The following is a 20,996-nucleotide window of genomic DNA, read 5'->3' as shown; positions in this document are numbered from 1 at the left end:
GTAATTTCTATTGATTTAGGTACATAAATGGTAGATATGGATTAAAAATAGGGTAGAATCACTATTCTATATATATTTTGCCTTTTGGAATATCTATATTTTATTTTTTGTTTTTAAAAATTGAAACAATCTGACGGTTTATGATATGATTCTCGATTTGATTCAATTTTCTCTACGATTTATGATTCAATTATGATTTTCAGAACATTGCTACCTCATTCTTGTGTTGAGGAAAAGATACTTGTTAATATGATGTGATAAATGATACTGAAAAGATATAAGTAGGGATTGCCTTGCTTTCAAATTCTTGCCTGTTTGTCCTGATTTTAGTGTCCTTAGAAAGGCCATTCAGTTACCCATTCAAAACTAAGATCATGCAATTCAAGCATGAGTAAAACAGAATACAGCCCATTTACAGGCAAATGAAAAGATTTTCTTATTTGGTTATTTGAGATTTCATATACAGTTTTACAATTTCGAGATTGGTTCTGGTAGTTACTAATTTTAGAAGTCAATTTCTTTTAAGAAATAATGTTTTCTTATGAATGTTCAAGAAATAATGTTTCAAACAACCGTCCTTTGCAGAAAGCACAATATACCTAGTCTAGTTTACAAGTGTGGTTTGTTGTAAGTTGGACAGGTTCCTAGTCACTTCGGTATGAGAGGAATACTTTGGGTCGATGGTACTAAAAACTTTGGTGAGACCAATTGCGTACCACTAGCCATTTTTATTCCAATCTGAAGAGATATCCTTTAGCCCTACAGCTTTCAGGTTTGAAAACATGTGGATAAACGGTTTAAATTTATGCTAAACCACTCTCAGTGATGGAAGAGATATCCACTAGCCATTTTCAGCTTTCAGCTTTCATTTTTATCATAAACCACTCTCAGTTGAAGGAGAAGATAAAAAGGTGGTGGAAGGAGTGTCATATGGAAAAGTGGGCTGGTTTTAAATTTATGCAAAAATTAAAATGGATTAAAGGGAAGCTCAAGTCATGGAATGTTCAGACCTTTGGAAGGGTGCAGGAGAAGGTGGAATTGTTAACTCAAATTGAAACCTTAAATAAGACAGAGGAGGAAAGTAGGGGATTAAGTGATGATGAAAGATAAAAAATGAATGAAATTGAAGGCAGATTTGGAGACAATGATAAGGAGGGAGGATATTTGTTGGTGACATAAGTAAAGGTGTAAGTGGTTAAAGTAAGGTGATGGCAGCAGAAAATTTTTCCACCTGATGGAAAATGGAAGAAGAAAGAAAAATCTGATTTCTGGGATGTTGGTTGAAGTGGAGGAAACAAGGGACAAAATGGGAAATTGAGACTTTTGAGAGTGAATTACTCTTACATTACAAGGCCTTGTATGCACCTTGGTGCCACAGAAACCTGTTTTGGAGGGAATTCAGTGAGAAAGAATTCCATCAGAATTGTTTGCAAGGATTGAGGAACCTTCTTGGGAGGAGATAAAGAGGATTGTAATGGGGATGAGCGATGATAAGGCCCCTAGGCCAGATTAGTTCACTATGGCCTTTTACCATGTGTTGGGAAAATTTGATGAGTTTTATAGGAGGGGAAAATTTGCAAAGGAGATGAATGCAACCTTTGTCTCACTAATTCCAAAGTGTGTGGGAGATGCCTCTAGACATGACTTCAACCTATTACTCTAACCACAAGTTTGTACAAAATTGTGGCTTAAGTGCTGACAGTTAGACTTAAAAATGTGTTGCACTTTGTGGTATTGAAAGAACAAGGGACTTTTGTTAAGGATAGGCAGATTCTGGAACAAACTCTAACAGCTGATGAGGCAGTGGAGACAAGGAGAAAAGGCATTGTGTTCCGACTGGATCTGGAGAAAACTTATGATCATGTAGATTGTGGTTTCCTCTAATGGGTAATGGAGCAAATGGGTTTAAATTAGAGGTGGACAAAGTGGATAATGTGGTGTTTGCATGGTTTAAAAAGTCCCCAATTTCCCTAATACTTCCACAACATATTTCCATTTCCATGGATAGTGACACAAAATTTTACCAGAATCGACATTTCCCAATGAACACCACCTGCACTATGTGAAGTACAAGAGATGCTTCCTATGACATTTCCATTTCCACTTCCATGGATAGCAACATGAAATTTTACTAGAATCAGCATATTCCCTAGTGAACACTACCAATACTCTGTGGAGTCCAAGAGATAGTATTATAACATAAGTTGGTGACAATATTGTAAATATGAAGTAACAATGCAATTGTCCACCTAACTTACATGATTACCACTTTGAATTAGCTCAACATTCATTTCAAACAAGAAGTTAAATATTAGCTTTTTGTTTGTATAAAAGATTATTTGGTTGATCTATTACAACCATTTACATTTTCTATGAGTTAAAACTTCGCTTTAACTCATTCTTTCATGAAGCTCTGAATCTTAAGGTTTACAGGTTAACTCCAGAGCATATTCTTTTGTCTATAACCTTAGTTTTTTAGCTTTGTTTAATGATTTAGAACAAGATAATAATTTAAAAAGGTGTGTCTATACTTCTTTTATCATTTAATAAAATACCATTTTATATTTTGCATATTTTAAATGTCTCCGCCATGTTTATAATTTTTACAATATTTCCAACATTTCTGACATGTTTCTTATATTTGGGAGAATAACATTTCCACCGACATAGACACTTTAAACCTTTGGTGTTTGAGGACCATCCATTTTGCAATTCGTATCAATGCCTCCCGAAAAGATTTCTTTTAGGCATAAAAGGGTATAAGACAAAGGGACCCATTGTCACCAATGTTGTTTATTTTGGTCACCGAGATCTTTAGTAAGCACTTGAAAGGCCTTATGAAAGAAACGCTTCAGTGGGTTTAGGGTGGGAAGATAAAATCAAGTAGTTTCTCATTTGCAGTTCACAAACAAGACTTTGATCTAAGGTAAATTTAGGGAAATTCAAGATGTCAGAGCCATGAAACACATATTGGAAAGAGAGGAGAGGGTTTCTGGGAAATCATGGTTTCAAATGTGCCAAATGTCGCTAAAGTCGCCCGACATATGTCGATGTCGAGGCTCACCGACATGAAAGTGGATGGTAATATAAAAATTACATTATGTCGGTCAACATTTCCTATATTTCGGAAATGTCGACCAAATCGGTCCAAATAACCAAAAAAATACAATTTTTCCTATTATGTCAACAAGATGTCGACTAATGTACATTAAAAATATAATATATTAGTATATTATATTAATATAATACAGTATATTAATATAGATTAGTCCATTAATAATTTCTATTTAATAATTCAAATAAAATATTTATAAAAAGAATTAACAAAATATAAAAACAAAAGAATAAATTAATTACTTTATAATATAAAACATAAAATATTAACTAGTTAGTATTTTTAAAAAATGTATTAAAATCAGAAAATGTTTATTAAATTTTATAATAAACCATATTCTACATTTAATATAAAAATCAGAATAAATTTAATAAATTTTATACTAAATCATAATTTATTATAAATTTAGTATTAAATATCATAATAAATTCATTAAGTTTTATAAGAAATCAGAATTTATCATAATCTTAATACTACAAAAAAGAGAATCAGTTTATTAAATTTATAATAAAACATAATGTATTATAACTTTAATATTTAAAAAATCAGAATAAGTGTATTTCTATTTACTAGTGTGAAATAAATATATTAGAATTTATAATAAATCAGAATTAAAAATAAGAAAAGAAAATATCAGATAACCTTGTAAAAACGTCAAAATGCATAATAAATCAGTAAATCGTCATTTACTAATTTGTTATTGATCTTAGTTTCTTAGCTTTATATAATGGTTGGGAATAAGATAATAGTCTAGAAATATGTATTAATGCTTCTTTTATCATTTTACAAAATATCTTTGCATATTTCCACAATGTCTCTAAGTTTCTAATTTTTACAATATTTCCCCTCGACATTTCCGACATTTGTCCTATATTTTGGTAAGTAACATTTCCATCGACATCGACATTTTAAATCTTATTGGAAATTAACTTTGGAAATTGTAGTTTGGTGGGAGAGTTAAGAGATCTTATCTCCCCTAAACCTGTCTCTGTATATATTTCCCCTTTTATTAATGAAAGTTGTGAATTATTGATCAAAAAAAATTGTAGTTTGGTGGGAATTGGTTTGGAGAGAGTGGAGTTGTAGGAGTGTTTGGGTGCTTTAGGGTGTAAATTCCAAGAGTGGCCAATTAAATGTTTAGGGCTTCCTTCGGGAGGTAGTCCTAGAGATATAAGAGGGTATTATTGAAGCATTGTCAAAAGGTTGGCCTCTTGGAAAAACACTTACATCTCTGAATGGGGAGAGGATCAAGTCCATACTGTCCAATCTCTCTGAAGGGGGACTTGGCTTTGATGACTGAGTGGGTTTGGAGGTTCCAAAATAAAGAGGGGCATTAAGGCATTTGGTCACCAAGAGCATTTACAAGTTGCACCCAAATGGATGGAACTCGGGAACTGCTTGGGGTGTTAAAAGAATAGCCTTTCCAGGTGTATCGGGCAGTAGAGATAGAGAAGTCTTTTTTATTTTATGTTTCGGACACTCCTGTCTACTATTTATCATAAACAGGGGCATATTTGCAATTCAACATCATTTTATTATTAATATAAAGGTGGTCCGACTGCTTAGAGAGGATTATGAAAGTTTAATCCTTCTCAAAAACAGATCGGCAGCTTTCTCCCTTCTCTCTTCTCTCTTTTCTCTCTTCTCCTCTCTCCACCGCTCTTCTCCTCTCATCTCTCCTTTCTTTCTTCTTTTCTGGTTCAAACTTTGTTGTTGCTCTGCTGTACCACATTTTCATAGGGCCAACTTTGAAAAGCTCTTAGAAAACAACTTTGACTATACTTCCTCCCTTCATGCAAAATATAAGATATTATGTTGTCTGAGAAAGAGGGAAGAAGCTTTAGGAAGATACTGTGGTGTTAAAGAAATGCAAGGATACAAACCGATGGAGGAAGTGTTTGAACAATGATAAGGAACTCCTCATTGGAATGTGATATTTGAGGAGTTGAAAGGCATTTCCCTAAATGATTTGCTAGAGTGGCAGGTTGTTGTTGAATTTCAAATAACAATACAACAAAGGATTGTTTAATGGTCCCCTCTTGCTGCTGGGGTGTTTAAACTCAACATTCAACGATGCTGCCTTGGAAACCCAGAGCTTTCTGCTGTGGGAGGAGCTGTCAGGGATCATTCTGGTAAAACAATTCTAAGTTATTCAGGTCCAATGGGTCAGGGTGACTCATTAAGGGCCAAACTTTTGACTTTATTCCAAGGATTAAGACTGATGATGATGCAGGAAATGAGGAATGTGGAAGTAGACAATGACTGTCAAAAGGGTGCTTAGGAATGCTAATATACTGTCTGATTCATTGACCAGTGAGACTGGCTGACTCACTAGGTACTGCCATGAACACCTCAGTCAATCGGGTGCTTACGAGTGCTAATATGCTAGCTGGTTCATTGGGGAGATTAGTTTTGCATATGTTGGCCCACTGCCTGCTTTTGTGTACAGTTGGGAGTTTTATTAATGAAATATATACTGTTAGCTATCAAAAAAAAGAAGGAAAGAAATCATGCTCCATACTTGTCTTGGGTAGAAAATCTATTATTAAGAGGTTCGCATAGTTTTGAAATCACCTTATCCACAACTAAGTCAAACTGTGAGCAGGAATCTTCAAACTAGGGAAACAAGAATCTGTAAGGTCCACAATAATGTTGTAAAAGAGAAGTATTAAAGATTTAAAATTAAGGTTTTGTAAACTTCTTATACGTTAGTGTTGACACCAAATTTTATAGATGGTACCGATTACTATTAAGAAATTATTGGGTGTGAATTTCAAATAGTTCTTATAGATGCTGAATCCTGAGAAAACTGGCCCTTGATTCTTAGAAATATTTTAACTCCTTTTCTCTTATTTTACAAGACTATACTGATCATCACCCCAAGACAGAAGATTATAGAACTCACAGGTCATCACCCCTTACATGTTAAATATGTTGGACCAAAGACCAGCTCTAATTTACCACCTTCTCCTTCAAATCTTCTGATATGGTACCCAGACTCTTACAGCATTTGGTACTACTTCTTAATCTTTTCAGAGTACTCATGGTCATACCAGGAGACTTGGCTTCTCTGATTGCAGCCTGGCCATCTAAGGCATTCAGTACCAGGAGAAGGACATTGTGGCAGAAGCTCCTGAGGCCTTGTGCTGGTCTACATGGTTGGGGTGTAATAGTAGCATATTTACTCACGCAGGGACAGATCCTGACCAGTTCACTGGGAAGATTGAGAGGTGCTTAGTTGAATCAGCATGTGTTCTGAAGGAATTCAAAAGCATGAAAAGAGAGATGATCTTTAAACAATGGGAGAGGATCCTTTTTGTGGATTTTCTAAATGAGTGAACAGTGAACATACTATATTAGCACTTAGCAGTACATCTTTTGTATAGCTGTATAAACCTATATAATCACATCTTGTACCTAGTTTAAGGGAATCTCGCACTCCTTTTGAGTAATATAATTCAATACTTTTTACCTTTTTCTGGATTGTTTTCAATATTTTTACCTTTCAAAACGAAAAAAAAAAGAAGAGTTCCAACATTTAAGGCACAGGGATTCCAAGAATGTTATTTGAGGTTCTTTTTTTATTTAAAAAATGCACCCTCTGAAATAGAATCTACAACTACAACCTACCACCCCATCCCCTTTCCCTACATAGGGAACAAAATAAGAAAACCCCAACATTTTAGACACACAAACCCCTCCAACTCAAAGATCTGTTTTTGAGGTTCATGGTGATATCATTTTGGGTTGCTGTGTTTCTTTATTTAAATGACTGTTTCGTATCACAAAAGTCACTTACAACGATGATGAAATACCAACAAATCAATTGAGTAGTAACATTTTAGTCAACTAAGCTTTTGTTACTTGTCTTCACCAAGGTTCAGCATTTAGACCTATTTATTTGCACTAGTCATAGATGAATTGACTAAAAACCAAGTCACTTAGTCCCATGGTGCTTAATGTTTGCTGATTACATATAGTGAAACTAATTAAATACAAAATTAGGTTTATGGGAAACCACATTAGAAACTAGAGGTTTTAAAATAAATAAGACTAAACAAAATATATGCACTGTAAATTTAATAATAACAGTAGTGCAAAAGAGGGTACACTTACCTTGGTTCAATAATCAACAATAAAGGAGACATTAACGAGGAGGCCACTCTTAGAATTAGAGCAAGATGGACAAAATGGAGGAGTGCAACTGACGTCCTACGCGATAGGCATAAACCACTATGGTTAAAAGGAAAATTCTATAGAACTCTAAGGCCAGCAATGTTGTATGAACTATGGAGTAAAATGTTGGGAAACAGTATGTCGAAAAAATGAGTGTGGCAGAAATGTAAATGCTTAAATTGAGGAGTGGTAAAACTAAAAAACAGTCTTTTCTTTGTAGGAGGGGAAGAATTTGACAAAAATGCTTTTTTGAATCTAGAAAAGGGAGAGTAGAGTTGACTTGATCCTTTGGGAGTATGTGGGAAGTGTGGTGATAAAGATTGGTTAAATAAGGGAAGTAGGGGTGTCGAAAGACAAGGTTGAGAGTTTGGTTGGTAATGAAGCATTATTTTGGGTTTAAAGGTTCTCTGTAAGTGGGTTGGACTTGCGGTTGATCTTGTTTAGAAGGGATACCTATCTAAAGATGGTTCTATGTTTTTTTTCTGATATTTATGCCTTATTTCGGGTGATTCCTTGTCGCCTTGCTTTGTATTCTGTTCTTTCTGATTTTAATATATTTTCTTTTTTATTTATCTTGAAAAAAAAACTAAAGAAAAAAGCCCGAAATGAAGTCATATGAACCTAGGATTGATCACAAGCATAGAAGAGACAAAGAGGGGCAGACTGAAAGGGACTTTGGAGGAAGTAGTAGGAAATGATTTAACAATGGATATGGCATTGAACAGAACAGAATGGCAGAACAGGATTCATGTAGCCAACCTCATATAGTTGGGACAAGGCTTAGATAATTATGACCAGCAATAAATAGTTAAATACTCCTTCATTTGGTTTACTTTTCTATTTTTGATAGGTAATACTCCTTCATTGGTCATTCATATTTTTTGAAAATTTTCAGGTCTTCCCAAGTTCAAATTTCCTTAATCTTTCCCCAAATGAACAGTATTCCATTATTTTGGTATTTATGAGTAAAACATCCTTCCTAATTAGATCAATCAACATCAGAAAACGACAGCAGTGATACAGCATTCTACATTTTCTCATCAAATACAGTATTCTACATTTAAATGAACAGTACTCTATTTAAGTGTAGAAAATGTCAGCAATGATACAGTATGCATTGTACCATATTTCTTAGGTTCCTCCTTTATTTCAGTTTCATCTTTGACTTCTTTTGTTGAGGTTGGTTCTACTTTAGTAGCAGGTACATCTACAGTAACCACAGGCTGTGAAGCAGAAGGAGCAGGTGCAGCAGATGGGGCTGATACCGTGGACATTGGATATGGGAATGGTGATCCTGGAGAAAAGGCTGGTGCTCCCGGAGAGAAAACAGCATTTCCAAACTGTTTATTTTCTGTGGACATCTGGCCCATCAAAGTCTTGAAAGCCTGCTGCATGGCATATTTCTGACAGAAGATTGCAACCAGAAATTTAGGTGATGCATACAAGCAGATACTAAAATCATGCAGTTACTCAAATGCAGAACATAAAGTCAAATGCCAAACTTTGTAACAGAAAAATAATCTCTAACACACTTGCCACATAAAGTAGCATGAGTTCTAATTGAAAAAGAAAATAGACTAGGAAAATTAACTTAATTGAAATTGATTATTGTGTGATTAATAGTTATGGCAGTTTTTTATAACAAAACCCTTGTTGCTGAAACATAGGAAATATTGTATTTACAGATTTATGTCTGAGCCCAAAACATTTGTTCCCTAACCACCCCCTTGTTTAGCCAAAGCATCAGCCTTAGTATTTTCTGATCTTTCCATGCACTGAAACGTTGCACCTACCTCCCTTTGTAAGCCATTTGATTTCCTCAATGACTTGAATACGGACAAATTACCTGGCTGTTCATCATCCAGTGAACCACTGCTTTAGATTCCCCTTCAACCACAATGTTCCCAAAGTTCATCATCTTTGCTAGCCTCAATTCATGCAAATCAGTTAATACTTCTTCCCTTATTGAGTTCCCACTTCCAATAGGACCTGAAAATAGAGCTACAACAAATCCAAACTCATCTTCAAAATACAACTCCTACCCCTGATGGTCCCAGGTTTCCCAAACAACAGAAAGGGATGAGAGATCCATCATATGGATAGCTGAACCCTACAAGTAGGTAGAGCGAATTTTCAAAAATTTCTCTCTCTCCCATGTGGGAATCACATTCCCTGTTTTAGAAAATCTACATTTTTAATGATCAATCTTGAACCTAAACCGGACCATGTCTAAAACCAAAAAGTAGGAGAGGGAGATACATGATACGGAGAAATAATAACTCCCAATGAAGGTGTTCACGCCCAAGGAGATCTCCAAAGACTGCTCCCACTGAAAATGACACAGTGTAGGGTGGAGCAAAATCAGCAAGTAGTTCTTCACAAGAATCGAATCCTTCAGCAAGAATTCAATGGAGGGTATGTGAACACGACTTCAAATCAGTTTTTTACCAAAACCTAATATCAAGAACTTTTCTTGATCGCTCTTACAAGTGGAGAACGAACTGGAAATGGCGGCAGCAGGAGGAGAAGACAATAGCAGAAGATGGTGCAATCTTACTGTTGCTTTCTTTCTCTCTTGTATCTGAGATCATATTGAGTGAATGGAGGTTCGCCCTCATCCTCCTTTTATAACCTTAAAGGGAGCAGCTCCTAATCTCATTAGGAGTTTCCTAATTCAAATCTTTATTTGAATCTGGACTCTCTTTAAGATATAAGGATAAACGCTTATCTTATCTACAGATTAAGATCAGCCCTCCTAATCTAATTAGGAGTTTCCTAATCCAAATCATTATTTGGATCTGGAATCTCTGAGTGGATTGGGATAACTCCCTATCCTATCTACTGATCCAAATCCCAAAACCGCCCCCCTTTAATTAATCAAATTAAACCAGTTTGGTTTGGGCTTTAGGCCCATTAAGTCCATGTGCTCATTAACCTTCCAAATTGTTGCCCAGTTGGGTTTCCTTGTATGGCGTAGGACCCAAACATTGATCTACACATCAGCCACATGGATTCAACCAAGTCTCTGTTACAAGGCCTGGCCAAATTCACTGTGAGACATAATGAACCCCTAAGCCCATCACCATGGGCTCTTAATGGACCCAACAATTACACTAAGTGGTCCCTGGATCAAGCCACCTTATAAAAACCCAGGGACTGTGGGCAGATGCAAGATTAGCCCATCAAGTATTACCCTCAATGGTCTTACACTTAACCTCTTATCCCATAATGATCAAACACTGCCCGACAAAAGATGACATCTCCCTCGGATGCAAGGAACAGTGTTGCACTCTCTACTCACATGGATCCCGAGAATTAAAACCTTTTGCAAACATTTTGAAACTGTAATATATATGTATATCTTTATATAAATATATTTTGCAAAAACAAATTTCAACGATTGAAATTGGTTGCTGGCAGCTTTGGTTTCCATCAGAGAAAGTGCATCCCCGATCATTACCTTTCTCCGACAAAGGGGTTAATTCTGTCACTATGATCACCCACTTAGATGAATTCTCAGACTGTCCCAACATACATAGGTTTTGACCCCCTCTATGGATCTCACTGATTAGAATATCAAAAACAGCCCAATCCGACACCTAATGCAATATCATAATCGAGTCTAGCGGTCAGGTGAACCTACACTACATGTACCTCGAGTCTCACCCTGGCAGTTGAGACAGGCTACCCCAACCAACTTGGTGGCACATCAGTGTCAACCTTATCAAGATAAATCTCCCCAAATCTATCCAACGATTATGAACATTCTAAACTAACACGAGTCTCATATGTGTCCAATTTAGAGGTATTACACAGAAACACACCATAATAACACGAATCAAATATGTACTTTATTCATTTACATTAAATGTCATAAAAATACATCATTTCGATTGGAGCTAAGGGCATACACTATCTAACAACTACAACCATCAAAATTATGTTTACAGTGACTACTCCACGGTGGCTGCCACTACCTCTTGGTACATGAGCTTGCTACCACTCTCCAACAGTGTATCATCCACTGAAAATGGGGCAAAAATGTCCATAAACTGTCTTCAGCCAATGCACTACCTCAACTTTGAAGTATTCAAAGATCATTTCTTGGATCAATTCATCCCATTGAAAATTCTTGCATTACTCTCCTCCCAAACTTTCCAGAAGATAGTTAATCTAATGCATCTACACATTATCCTTCCCTATCACCTCCAGAAATGGAATGTTGTTGGCTGTATTCAATGGTATACTTGCATGCCTGCAGATTTTTTAATGGAATCAGTGATTTTAGTTCTGTACTGTATTTAGGTAACTATTGGAAATGTTCCCATACTTTTTTGAGTCATGATGAATATTTAAGGCTTTTTCCTTCAGCTCTATATTGTCACCTAGCCCTGTTTTGCCTTGTCAGAACCGTTGTTGGCAATGGTCAATATTTGGCTACAGTGGGGATTTTTCTGGCTACAGTGGACATTGTTTTGGCAGTTTGTCAAGATGCTAGCAGTAGTTTTCTTTCATTTATTAACACTCGAAAGGGCTGGAGTGCATCTCTTCTCGCTTGAATTGCTGTCAATACTGATTTGCTTCTTCTAAGTGCTGAGTGAAAACTCTTATTGATCCTAACTTGTGTAAAGCCAATAGTGAGAGTTGATATCATCTTTTGTGCTCTGTTGCTATCATCTTGGATGTCTAACCAAGAAGGTGTTATAGATAGTATGATTAAGGTGTAAGAGAACTAATAGTAAGGTTAGTATAGAGTTCAGGAACATGAGAATTGAATTGAGAGATTACACTTACATATTTTTTTATCATTTACACTTACCTTATCTTCACCAATACCAAATACTATAGTGTGAGATCCATCGTTTATAGTAATTTTATCTCTCCTAGAACAGAGCTTATAGGAGGTTAATGTGAGAAGGCATATTGGGCATGTCATCACTAGCTTCGTATTCTATAACCCAATAACTAGAAATAGTGGTAAAGGAATTAAAGGCACGTAGGTGTCACTAGGACTCCTAGAGCTAGACAATTCACCAGAATAGTTTTCAAGGTGCCAAGGCAAGGCTAGGCGACAGGGGGGTACCTTGTTGCCTAGTTGCCTAGGCAGCAACTAGGTGTCACTTGGGCAATGAAATTTTTTAAGTAACAAACATATATCCTAGGGTAGTTCCCTAGGTCTCATAACCATATTTCCTTAATAATTATCCATAATTTTCATAAGAAAAGTATAAGCTTCATGTTAAAATATAGAAAATCAACATATTCATGAGAAGAAAAAGAAGAAAGAAAAAAAATTCAAAAAATACAAGGGCTGAAACCCTATTTTTGTTATAGGAAAAGAAGAAAAGAAAAGGAAATATGTGGAAGAAGAAAATGTGTTTATTAGACAAAACCTTAAGTTCTTCCTTATTGGTTCAAGTTTTGAAGCCTTTGAGGGTTAAATATAGCATTTAGCAATGTCCGTGTTTATTAAACCCTAACAAACAACAAAATAAAAAAAAAAATAGTATATAAACACACAAAATGAATATTTTCATTTAAAAATGTCTATTTTATAATTATAATCTCAAGAAATTAAGAACATAAAAGTATCTTATAACACAATGAACCAAATAGCTTGGCAATTTGGCAAGGCCAGTCTCCAAGGGCACCTTGTAGCCTAGGTGCCGCCTTGAGAACCATGTCCACTAGTCTTATCTTATAATCTCAAGAAATTAAAGACAACACCTTTGTAATTATCTTATAAAGGCTATTTACCAAGCTAATTGATCTGAAATCCTTTGGTTGAGAGGCATCTTTCTTCTTTGGGATTAGTGCGATGAAAGTAAAATTCAAGCTTGGATTGATTACACCCCTTCCATAGAATTCATCAAAGATAGCATTATGTCCATTTCCAAAACATCCCAACAGTCTTGATAAAAAGCCATTGTGAAACCATCTGGGCCTAGAGCTTTTGCTCTATCTATAGAAAATACCACCTCCCTGATTTTCTCTGCTTCAAATCTTCTTTCCAGCCATTGCCTATTTTTTGCCCCTATATATGGCCAATCCAATCCTTCTACCCACACCCTCCCATTTAGAGGCCTTCTAAATATGGACTTAAAATGTTTTGTAAGTGTCACTGCTATATCATCCTGGGTAGTCAGGACAAACCCATCAACTTCCAATCTAGAAATGGAATTTTTCCTCCCCTTGTCGTTTGCCACAGAATGAAAATAATTAGTGTTTATGTGACCCTCCTTTAGCCACCTACACCGGGATTTTTGCCTTTAGCTTACTTCCTCCTTATAGAACCACTCTTCCAACCGCCTCATCAAACCCCCTCTCTGTTCTTTATCTCCCACTTCAAAAACTCACCTTTCTTCTTTTAGATCCAACAACTCAATTTGATCCATCAACAACCTTTTCCTTTCCTCTACCCTTCCAAACTCCAATTGGTTCCACTTCCTAATCTTAACTTTCAGATATTGAAGTTTCTTATGAAATCTCATACCTTCCCATTCCACTAAAGGGTGGCACTGATCCCACCATTCTCAGACTCTCTACATGAACCACGAGTGAAGTAGCCACATGTTTTCAAACTTAAAAGGGTCATGTCCACCACTCCTTTCCTCCTTGCAAATCACAATGGGCCAATTATCTAATATCAATTTAGGGAGTTCTCTAGACGTTAAATTTCCCCAATGTTCTTCCCACTCTGTTGAGAAAAGAAACCTATCTAGCTTAGAGCAAATCGAGTTTCATTGAAGGTTGGACCAAGTGAAGGTCTTCCGGGCTAATGGAATCTCCTTAAGCTCAAAAGTATCCACAAAAATATTAAACTTCCTCATGCTTGTTGTTACTCTCTAATTTGAGCTTATGAGCTAAAAAGTGAAGTGAACAATATTAAACAAGGGGAGAAACCTGTATTTGTTTATTTCTCTACCTTGAAATCCTTATGACATGAAATTGATCGCTTGGAGACCATTAAATGGGAAAACCAAAAGGATGCAGCAACATACAGGAAGTTGATTGAGATAAATGGAGTGTTTGAATTTCTTGCTGGCTGAATTCAGATTATGACATTGTGAGGCAGAAATTACTTACCAGGGACAATGCCACTTTGTCTCAGGCTTATTCACTAGTACATAGTGAAGAAAGTAGAAGTGAAGTCAAATTACAGATCCCACCCACGGAATCAATATTGGCAGTAGTGAAACCAAAGCTTGTAGGTGATAAGAAGAGGGATATAAAAAGGGAAGACATGAGGGACATAATTTGTGACTTTTTTTATAAACGAGAGTAATTTTATTGAAATAAATATCAGAAATACAAGCAGCCTAGGAAGAGGCACGAGATGTTACCTCCCCCAAGGGCTGAATCATAAACACTAAACATGCCCAAACCTTAGATACAAATTACAAAGTAGCCCAAAATAGATCACCCCTTGCTTGGCCAGAGAATTGGCATTACATTTGCTGATCTGCTAACCCACTGGAACCTAACAGTCATATTTCTTGTCATCCATTTAGCTTTCTTTAACAGATCCCTGTAGCCCCAACAAACCGTGTCTGGGCTATTCAGCCAGCGCACTACTACCTTGGAATCTCCTTCTACTAACAAATTGTTCACTCCTAATTGACTAGCCATTTGTATACCTTGTACTGCTGCTAGTAGCTCTGCCCTTACAGAATCACCTTCACCCATTGGTCCTGAGAAAAGAGACAACATATTGCTGTTTGTATCTCAGAATTCCTCCAATTCCGGATGGACCTGGGTTACCTTGGCAGCTGCCATCAAAGTTCAATTTTACCACTCCATCTGGTGGGGTCCAGGCACACCGAATCTAGAAGCAACAACAGCTCTGAGACAAAATGAAATTCTTCATCCCTTAACCCTCTCCGAAACCCAAAATCCCAATTTAAAGCCAAAGGGCAAACCAAGGGGGGAGGAACCGAGAAATGGGTTTCTTTTTAAAGAGGGAGATGGAATAGAGAGAAGGTAAATGGTCTTTTAGGGGTTGAGTGCTCACCCAAGTATCTTCCCAAAAAGAATAAAGTTTCCAAAACAAGCATCGTACCTTACAAACCTGAGGAATTTAGGGAGAATGCCAGAGATAGCCTTCCAAGGTATTGTGAGCAAAGCCCTTCGGGATACCCCCGCATCCCAACCTGATTCAGAACAGCCATGGATACTTTTCACCACTACGTGCCACAACCTCTCCCTCTCCAAGGGCCACCTCCAAAGCCACTTACTTAAAAGAGCCTCATAAGCCTAGTCCTCCTTTTTTGCTCCAACTCACCACCTCCCACCTAATCAAGTGATCTTTTTTTCTCTTCACCAGGTTCCCGTAGGAAGTCCCTCATCATTTTTTCCAACCTCTTTGCCTCCCTTTTAGGAATTCTAAAGACTGACAAGAAGTATAAAGGAAAATTGGCTAAAGTTGCTTTAATCAAAGTAACTCTACCACCCACGGAGATGTAGTTCCTCTTCCAAGCTGCCAATCCTTTTTCAAATTTTTCAACCACCAAATTCCAAAACCTACTTTCCTTAGGATTTGCACCCAGAGGAAGTCCTAGATAGGATAGAGGCCATTGAGAAAAAGTGCATTCTAACAAGGCTGCTATAGAATCCACCTCCTCTCTATTCAAATGAACCCCCATAACACAACTCTTCTCAAAATTTACCTTCAAATTCGAGGCCTTCTCAAGGAGAATTATTAAATCCTTCAGTTTCCTTACCTCTGTCAAATAACAACCTTCGCAAAAGATTATTATATCATCTGCAAATTGGAGATGGATTACTAACACTCTGTCTCTACCTATTCTCCACCCTCTTAGGGATCCAGCTCTATCCACTTCTGAGAGAAGTCTAATAAAAGCATCGGCGACTAAAGTGAAAAGGAAAGGTGACATGGGATCACCTTGTCTCAAACCCCTGCTAGCAGGGAAAAAATCAATAACCCACACTTCCTTAGCACAAGTGATAAGAATACTTGTTGGAAGTTGTATCCTCATCTTGTTCCAGCAATACTCAAGAATAAGAAGGGGAATGCTAATGTAGCCATCACTATTGATTGTGCATCTTCTACTACAAAATCCACATCCCAAGATGCCTTAGCCGCAATTAAAGCTTCCTTAATGCAATTAGAGAGTGAGGCTGGAGCTTCAGGATCTTCTCAGCCATTAGCCACTACATCCACTGCTACTCCCACCTCAACTCCTGCTCACTCAAGTACAAGGGCTACCACCTATCATGCTTCAGCCCCAAGTAACATTAGTCTTTTTTGGATTGTTAATTCAGATGCTTTAGACCATATGACTAGTTTATCCTCTATGTTTAACTCTTATTCCTTATCCTCTAGTAGAGATAAAGTTTCTATTGTTGATGGAAACCTTATACCTATTTCTAGCAAGGGAGATATCAGAGTGTCCGATGTTATCTCTTTGTACTCAGTCCTACATGACCTTAAACTTAGCACCAATCTACTTTCAGTTTGTAGTAATACAAAAAATCAAAATTGCTCAGCCATGTTTTTTCCTTATCAATGTGTTTTCTAGGATCTAGTGACAAAAAAGGTGTAGGACTGGTCGTGAGACAAACAGTTGTGTCATTTATCTTTTGGGTCCATGAAGAGGTTTTTCCCACTTTGTTTGAATTAGTCCGAGTGTCCAATTTGAGGTATGAGAGTTGTAAACTTGTAAAGCATTGTAAATCAACATATTCTTTGAGTAATAAAAGAAGTAGTGTTCCTTCTGAAATTGTGCATATCGATGTTTAGGGCCATATCACAGTACTACAAGGAGGGGGAATAGATATTTCCTAATATTTGTAGATGATTACTCTCAGTTTTCATTAGTTTACCTTATGCATTCTCGAGATGAGGTACCTACACTAATCAATTCATTCCACCAGATTATTTTGACCCATTTTGGCATCACAATCAAAAACCTTAGATCTGATAATGCCAAGGAGTATTTTGCAAAACCCTTGGGCTCATATCTTCTTGAGTATGAGATTATCCATCAAAGTATTTGTCCTCACACACCTCAACAGAATGAAGTAAATGAGAGAAAGAAAAGACACATCTTGGAAGTTGCTAGGAGAATCATGATAAATTCTAATGTTCCTATACGTTTTTGGGGTGATGTCATCCACACAGTTGTTTACCTTATCTACAAGGTTCCTTCACAAGTTTCAGATACGAAAGCTCCTTTTAACATGTTGTATCATGATAAGGACAAATTCACTATTCCCCTTAAGACCTTTGGATGCACTTTCTTTGTTCAAATCCTTGGACCTAACCATTTAAATTTGATCATAAGGCAGCCAAGTGTATTTTTCTCAGATATGCACAAAATCAAAAGGGGTATTGTTGTTATGATCCAATCTCTTGGACACAGTTTTCAAGGTGCCAAGCGAGGAGACAAGGGGCCACCTTGTCACCTAGGTGATGGATTTTTTTAAATAAAAATCACATATCCTAGGGCAGTTCCCTAGGTTCCAAAACCAACTTTCTTTAATAACTATCCATAATTTTCATAGGAAAATTATAAACGTCATGTTTAAGTCTAGAAAATCAACATATTTATGAGAACAAAAAGAAGAAAGGAAAGAAAATTCAAAAAATATAGGGTTATAGGAAAAGAAGAAAAGAAAAGGTGGAAGAAGAAGATATGGAAGAAGAAAAGTGTTGATTAGACAAAATTTTAAGTTCTTCCCTTACTTATTGGTTCAGATTTACAAGTCATTGAGGGTTTCAATACAGCAATTAGCAATGTTCGTGTTGATTAACCCTAACAAATAAGAAAATAATAAAAAGAAATTAATTTATAAACACAAAAAATGAATATTTTCTTTAATTATTTCTATTTTATAATTATAATCTCAAAATAACAACAATATAAAAGTATTTTATTATACAATAAGCAAAACTCTTGGCGATCGGGCGAGGCAAGCCTTCAAGGGCGCCTTGTCGCCTAGGCATCGCCTTGACAACTAGTTGGGACTCGTTTTGTGTCCATGGATGTTACCTTCTTTGAGGATGTTCCTTATTACTTCAGGATTTCATCTCGGGGGAGAGTGGTGAGCAAGGTGTCTTTGCTCAAGAAGTCCCATTACCTATTCCTGTCACTGAAGGAGAGTGTTGTGAGGCCTTGAGGGGGACTATCAGAAGGGACTATGATGCAGGAGCTGAAGAGTCAAAATTGGAATTTAATGATATTTTATGTATTTCTGTATTTTTGGACAATAGGGCTATTTTGTCAATTTTGCAATTTTCTGTGGGTCCATGATAGGGTTTCAATTGTCTAGTTATAGTTTGTTTATTTTTAAAACTTCAGAGTCATTGCATAAGTAGGATTATAGTTATTAAGTCTTCTTTGAATTAAAATAGGATATGACAGCTTAGTTTGAGTCCTACTAGGATTATCAAATCTAACAGTTTGACTCCTAAGACTATTATGAGTCTAACAGTTTGACTCCTAGGATTATTATGAGTTTATAGTCTATAAATATGTACGGCCGCTTCACATAGGCAATGAAATATATTGAGTTTTCTTCAGCTTATGCTAGCTATGGTGAGTGATTCCCATGCCCTAGAATGATTCTAGGCACCTTGTGAATGATTCCAGGTATTTTCTCTCTTCTTTCTCTCCCTAATTTCTCTCTTATTCCTTCAAGAAGCCATTCAACATTCTCCAAGGACTAGAAACTGAGCTGGGTCCTACATCAGCCTACCTTAACCAAATGACCTACATTTTTTTGTCGGAAATGACCTACATATTAGGATGGTAGAGAAGTCATAAAGAGCCATGAGCGCAGAATTGACTGCCCATTTCTTCTTCACCATGCTTCCATAGAGGATGATGAGGTCCGGCAAGTAGCCCAACCAGCATCACAAATATAATTTGTCATGTTGTCCTCTATTGAACCAGTCTGTCACCACTGCCAATGTGTTGGGTTGGTTTGCTATCTAAACTACAGTGGCTGCCATACAGACGCAAATCCCAAGTGATTCCCTGCCTCCACGCATTGCTTGCTCTACAACAAATCTATAAGATAAAAGCTGGGACTTTTACAGTCTAGGTTAATAATGGAAAAGGGAAGAGGTAGGCTTTTGGGTTAATGGGTTGATGAAAAAGGGTGCTAGGCATTGTAAAACAAATAGTATCAGTGCACCAATGTTCACATGGGCTAATAACTTAATATGGGCTTGTTTTTCAAGAATTGGAAAACAAAACAAAATAAAACAGAAAAAGAACACTACCAGCATGTGCTGCTTTGTTTTAATATATAGATATAGATATATAATATATAATTTATTATATAATATATAAAATAAATATAATATTTTATAACATAAGTATAATGCATATTTATCACACACACACACACACACACCTCACACATATTGCAGGCTGGGCTTTAAGTATTGGGCCCAAGCCCCCTAAAATTTCTAAGCCAGGCTAGACCTAAACATAGAAACATGGGTCCAAAGCCTGGAATTTTGCAAGTTGGGCTAGGTCAGACCATGTTTCCAACCCTGGCTAAGAATGATTATCCTAGCAAGTTGAAATCTGATCGTCAGGTTATTTAGTGTCCTTTGGCATTCTCTAGTTCAATAAGGGTATTAGTGTCATGTCAGCATTTCTAGTAAGAAGTTCGTTTTCAAGGATGCCAATTTTCTTGAGACACTTCCCTATTTCGAGTATTTTCCTGCCCCTCTTCAAGATGAGAGTTCTAATAAAGAGACAATCATCCTATGTCTCTCTGACCCTTGCTCTCCTACTTGTCCTCCTATCTCTTCCAGTACTATTTTCCTAATGATAGCCCATTGTTAGTTAGACATGCATGTTTACTCAAGACTCAGGAAGGTGCTTCCTGTTACTGAATAACTAACACAATCAAGTGCTTTGGACTCAACTAATCAGCCCACTTTTGAGTGGATAACCCATCCTTGCACAGTTCTATTAATCTTGATTTACCTAATGCAATCACAAAGAGAGAAAGCAATGCACTATGCCTTCTTCCTTTGTTGTTGTAATCTGGGGACATGCAAATTAGAAGGTAGAATAATGATGTCAGTCACTTTAACCAACCCCTTCCCTGCAACAGGAACAGGTAATTTGAATAGACTCTTCTTATGAGAACACAACTGACATGAAGAAAAAAAAAAAGGTAGATGCATTGATCATATGCTTAGATACTTCTGAGTCTATAATCTAGGGAGGTCCCTCCTTACCTAAAGTGAAGACATAATTTGCAATGGTATATGAATTACCTATATGAGCAAACGAAGTAATATGACCAATACTGCCTACACCTGTTGTCCTCCCGGTGAAGAACTAGAATTAGCTATATCCCTCTAACTTAGGCCATGTTTGGTTTAACTCTCATTCTTGCTCATTCCTTCCACTAATAAAATTCTAGAATGGACAAAAATGGGTAGAAATGAATAAAATGAGAAAATGCTTTTTACAAAAAAAAATGAATTCTTTTTGTGGCAAGAATGAGAATAAACTTTGAGCCCATTTGGATTCAAATTTCATTTCCATTTTTTTTCATCAACCAAAATATACATACAACACTCATTAACAAATATAAAGTGGAAACATTCAAGACCCACAGCAACAAAACACAAATCAACCATGTGGGCTGCACACCAGTGATTTAAAAGGCACGCCTAGGCGCACAAGTGAGGCACATTTTAGGGTAGGCGTCTCGC

General features: G+C 36.6%; 1 protein-coding gene across 3 annotated transcripts in view; it reads right to left on the bottom strand.

The window, feature by feature from the left end:
* The window catches only part of TIC40 (hydroxyproline-rich glycoprotein family protein), a 69,605-nt gene that overhangs the window by 39,654 nt on the left and 8,955 nt on the right, over positions 1-20,996 (bottom strand). For all 3 annotated transcript variants that reach the window (XM_088944126.1, XM_088944128.1, XM_088944127.1), the window contains exon 6: positions 8,415-8,694. In XM_088944126.1, coding sequence (XP_088800252.1) covers positions 8,415-8,694 — 280 coding nt within the window. The remainder of the gene's footprint in view (positions 1-8,414; positions 8,695-20,996) is intronic.

Source organism: Nelumbo lutea, chromosome 5 (genome assembly GCF_056320005.1).
Source record: "Nelumbo lutea isolate HS-2025 chromosome 5, American lotus-T2T, whole genome shotgun sequence".
Classification (NCBI taxonomy): Eukaryota; Viridiplantae; Streptophyta; class Magnoliopsida; order Proteales; family Nelumbonaceae; genus Nelumbo; species Nelumbo lutea.
The sequence above is the reverse complement of the archived record's forward strand: the minus strand, read 5'-3'. Positions and strand labels throughout refer to the sequence as shown.